Source organism: Monodelphis domestica, chromosome 6, assembly GCF_027887165.1.
Source record: "Monodelphis domestica isolate mMonDom1 chromosome 6, mMonDom1.pri, whole genome shotgun sequence".
Lineage (NCBI taxonomy): Eukaryota > Metazoa > Chordata > Mammalia > Didelphimorphia > Didelphidae > Monodelphis > Monodelphis domestica.
The window spans coordinates 211,395,490-211,400,485 of NC_077232.1; the positions used below are offsets into that span (position 1 = coordinate 211,395,490).

The 4,996-nt window shown below is 38.6% G+C and overlaps 1 protein-coding gene across 1 annotated transcript; it reads left to right on the forward strand.

The window, feature by feature from the left end:
• Positions 1-381: 381 nt before the first annotated feature.
• LOC103094036 (probable E3 ubiquitin-protein ligase TRIML1) lies at positions 382-4,666 on the forward strand. Its single transcript, XM_007505856.3, has 6 exons — positions 382-805; positions 1,197-1,292; positions 1,893-2,114; positions 2,953-2,975; positions 3,140-3,237; positions 4,069-4,666. The coding sequence occupies exons 1-6, from the start codon at positions 386-388 to the stop codon at positions 4,611-4,613; spliced, it is 1,404 nt and encodes a 467-aa protein (XP_007505918.2). The 5' UTR covers positions 382-385; the 3' UTR covers positions 4,614-4,666.
• Positions 4,667-4,996: the final 330 nt, after the last annotated feature.

The following is a 4,996-nucleotide window of genomic DNA, read 5'->3' on the forward strand; positions in this document are numbered from 1 at the left end:
CAGAGCCCCCATCATCTGCTTCCCTGGAGGAGAGTGCTCAAGTTCAGTCCTGGGGACAAGTTCAGTCCTGGCCCTAGTCAAGAACACATTTCTTTAGTCATTTCAAGAGCACTAGGGGGGACACCCTCTGGTAAGATAGGACACTCCCTTAGCTCACAAAGGATGAGTTCCTTTGTTTTATTTCCTGTCTCCATTTGAAGGCAGGCCTGACACTTGGGCTCCCCATTTCTTTATCAAGGACATGTGGTAGACATGGGACCATCTCTGTTGAAGTCTCTCCATTCCCTTTGAAACTCTGGAATACACAAAAGTTCTGAGATGTCTTGGATGGCACAGGAATCCTCTGGTCTAACTTTTCACTGACTTTCTCACCAGGCTTAGGAACATGGAGGCTAGAAAATTGATTGAAAGCCTCAAGGCAGAACTCACTTGCTCCATCTGTTTGGGCTACTTCACAGACCCAGTGACTGCCCTCAAATGTGGGCATAATTTTTGCAAAGACTGTCTCCTCCAGTGCAATGAGCAAGCTGATGCTACACTAACTTGTCCTGAGTGCAGAGCTGTCATTAGGTACAGTGACATTGTGCTCAACGAGAACCTGCAGAATTTGTCCATCACTGGCAAAACTCTGAGACAGCATTTACTGCAGAGCCCGGCACTTCTGACCACCTGCGATCAACATGGAGAAAAAGAAAAGCTCTTTTGTGAGCAAGACCAAAAACTCATTTGTGATTCCTGCTTATTAACCGAAGAGCACAAGGATCACCAAGTCCTTCCCTTGCAAATGGCTGTTGACAAGTGCAAGGTAAGATTGTACCAATCCTGGAGTCAAATGACTTCTGTTCATGACTTCTTTGTGACCACTTGGGGCCACTGGCATATGGACCCACAGCTTAACCTACAGGGCACAAGGATTATGTAGGGGCCTCACATCTAGGACTTCACTGACACTTACACAACCAATTTATTTTCACTGGTCTTTGCAGATCCTTCTTGGTCTCAGTGTTCTCATTTTTAAAAATGATATTAATAATAAGAGCCCCTGATTTTTACAGTTCCAATGGAAAACAGACAAATAACACTTTAATAGCTTCACAGGGTTATAGGAAGGCTACCTCTTATTGCCAATAATCATATAACATGTGGGCCTCTTGAGTCCAAAACAGGTTTGACCAACCTTTTTTTTTCTCTTGCAGAAGAAACTTCAGGAGACACGGAATATGTTACAGGAAAAGGAAGAGGAATATAAAAAGGCAATGGATGAATTGATAGAACTAGATGAAACCCTTAAGGTCAGTTTCTTCTTATCTTGTTAAATTAAAAGGTAAATTGTCACTTGAAGGTTCCTCTCAGAAGTAAAATTGGTGATGAAAAAACCAGGAAAAGTGTTTTTTTGCAAACGATCAGACTCATATTTAGTTTTTTGATCAATAATCTGAGTCTGATCGTTTGCAAAAAAACACTTTTACACTCTTTAAGGAAAATAATTATAGGTCTGATGATGCTAGTAAAAAGAACTTATTTTGCATGTAAGTTGTTTAAAATATATGTATGAAGAAATACTTTCTACAAAGGAATTGGTTATTTTGGGGGGAGAAAATGATCTCTGTTGTATTTTTGAGGACATTTCCTTTATATATTATCTCTCTCTATTATTTCCACCATTAAGTACTTGTTTCAGAAAAAAAGACATTCAAGATACCATATCTCATAAAGCCTTGAAAGAGAAGATTTGGGCCCAGTATTCATAAAAGCTATGTATGGCTTCAGAGTCCATGAATCTCCTTAGATGGCAAAAATAGTTTTAATAAGGAGCACAAATATTTGACATGTAGCGTATTCTATTATAAACTTTTCTCTTCTTTCTTTTATTCTAATTTTTCCTGGGACAGAGGGACTCAGATTATTTCCAACAGTTAATTAGATCTGAATACAAAAAAATGCATGAGTTCTTATGTAATGAAGAAGAAATAAATATGGAAGAACTGACCCAAGAAATCACAGATAACCAGGAGAGATTTGCAAAGATGGAATACTCAAAACATGTCCAACATTTCCAAAGGATATTAGAAATAAAGGAGAGTTTGGATGAGGCACCCTTGGAAATCCTCCAGGTGAGTGTGTGAAACTGATGTGTACTATTGCTGTAGAAATGAGGAGCAGAAGGTTCTGGTGCTTTCCAAAGAACATGAAGAAAAGGGTTTCAGAAATATTTGCAAAAAATGGACCAGTTCAGATTTTTCATCTGATTCCTGAAGTGCACTTGTTTGTTGAGGAGCAGGGCTGGGGAGTAGACATATGTAGCACAGCGATTCTCAAATGCTCTGTATTTCCATACTCAGGTTGGGTTGAATTTTTACTTCTGTAATCATATGAACATGCTTGAATCTACCAATTCTCCCAGAGTGATGACATACCTCATTCCTTGGTGAAAAGTGGGTGGGATACTTCATCCCTTGGAGGCTCTTTTCAGAAGCAATAGTTAATGATTCTATAAAATGAGGATGTGCCTCTTCAGTCTCAGACCCACATGTCCCAGCACTAACCATCAAAAAGCTTGGCAACCAGTCTCCCAGACCACCTAATGCTTTCCAACTTCCTCATTTGCTTCCCTCCTTCAGAGAAAGCAAAATTTCACTCTGATAGATGAGTTTTCTGTGTAAAGGAAGGAGAGAAGGGCACAATGTTGCTCTTCTCACAATGGAGTCATTTCTCCAGCTGCATGAGGGAACCAGAGGTATGAAGCCAATCAAAGAGCAACCAGAGATCACTTTCACCAATTCTGCACAAACTTGAATTGTGCCCATATGTTAATGTACCTGGAAAAAGGCTCAAAAGGGAGTGATAGAACTGTGAGGAGGTGTGTTGGGGTTCTCTGAGAAAGATAATATTAAATAATCAGACCAAAGAGCAAAACACTAACTCTTTTGTCTCTTTATTTTCTTTTCCCAGGATATGAAAGCCATCCTGGAATGGTAAGGCTCCCTTCTTCGGTCTACTAAGAAAAATCTATGAAGGAGATTGGCTTTTTGAAGGGGGTAATTAGGGTATCTTCTGGAATATAATGTAGTATTTGATGCAGGAAGTATTTTTGAGATCTTCATAGAATTATATAACTGAAAGTATCATGTTTTTTTAGGAATGAAAAGGTGCTACATCAAGAAACACAGCAGTTTGACTTCATTTGGGAATCTCACCAGATGACTGGTTTAATAGAAATTCTCAGGAGCTATCAAAGTAAGTCAAAGTATACCTTTCTCAGTTGACATTCAGGGAACTCCCAGGAGCCCCCATATTGTTTCCAATGTATTTCCTAAGTGTCTGCTATGAGCCAGCCCAAATGACCCCTTCTGCTACACCATAAAGATAATTTCTACCTCCTTCCTATAAATGTTCTTTCCTTCCTCTCTCCTACGATCCAAATTTGTAACTTTTTAATGTGTTTAGTGCCCTATCTTGATTAGGTATCCATGTAAGTCTCAAGTAGCTTCCAATCATATCTTTGAGGATAGGGATCTCTGGAAGAACAGAAAAGAGTGAATCCCTCCTTTAGGTGGTCTTTGTAAAAATTGATTTGTACAAAAATATCCTTTTCACCAAGGACCCAATGCTTATATTTCCCTGACTTAGTACATCTGAGTTAGTGCATACTGTCAATGATCATCCCAATACAATAACTCCTTCATAGATATTACATGTATTCCAAGGCATGACTTTCTACTCAAACCTAGTAACTGCTTAATTAAAGTCATTTTCTGATATTCAACAGATATCTTAAGACATTGATAACTGTTTTTTTAAATGAATGTAATATTTCTTTGTATTCCACCTTTATTTTAAATATTAGGAAACCAAATATTCGAAAACTAAGATACTTTCCCTGGTATATTTCAGAGGCAAAGGCAGGACTGTTCCCTCAAGAGTTCTTATATAATTTGACATGGATTTTAGTGTCCCAAAGTTTGAGATTGTTTAGGATGAGGGAAATTTGTTGTGGGGGAAGAAGGGGATATTTTAAACTCCAACATCTGACCCCCAAGACTAATTATTCTTTTTCTCCTTCCATAGTGAATATATCACTGGACCCTGAAATAGACAGTCTTCATCTTATTGTGCCTGAATATTTAAAGTATAAACGTGACCCACAAGACCAGTCTGACAAGGAAGAAAAACTTGACTATTTTGTTACTGTGTTGGGGATTGAGACCTTTAGCAGTGGCAAACACTACTGGGAAGTAGATGTGGAAGGTCAGACAGAATGGGTACTTGGAATCTGTGAAGAGTCAGTCAGCAAAAACAAGAATGTCTCCATATTATCCAAGGATGTAAGAGTCATGATAGGCTCAAAAGTTAATGATGGAATACTTTTTTGGAGTCCACAGTGTTGCTTTGTTTCGATACCTACACCTAAAGTAGGTGTTTTCCTTAACTATGAGGAGGGTGAGGTTTCATTTTATGATATCGAAGACAAGTCTAATCTCTTTAGTTTCCCAAATTCAGCTTTTCAAGGGCCTGTTCGCCCTTTCTTCTCTACTTCACTTGCAATAAAAGAAGTACCTCTTAATCACCCATTACCTACCCCAGCAACAGTCAGAAGACACATGCGAAGATGACAATGAACATGTCTTTCTATTAATTTGAACTTGTTGAAGTGATGATTTTCCAACCCAAAGCAAATAAAGTCTATTTTGTTCATATTTGGTATGCCTCCCTTCACATCAGTGCCCGGTGTGCTTCACCTCACTGTCATTTCACAGAGTATCAGCAATTCTCGACCAGACCAGTCAACACACACAAAGTTAGTATTTTCGTAAAACCAATGGAATTGCATATGCTATACAAACACTGTATATTTCTAAGATGGAAACATTTTATACATGTGAGTGGGTGTTTTACCCAGGTTATCTTCCATGCGGATTGCATGTTAAATTCTTTGAGTCATTATTGATCTCATCAAAGAAGTCCAGTGCTTAAAACCTCTAGAACAATGCCATTA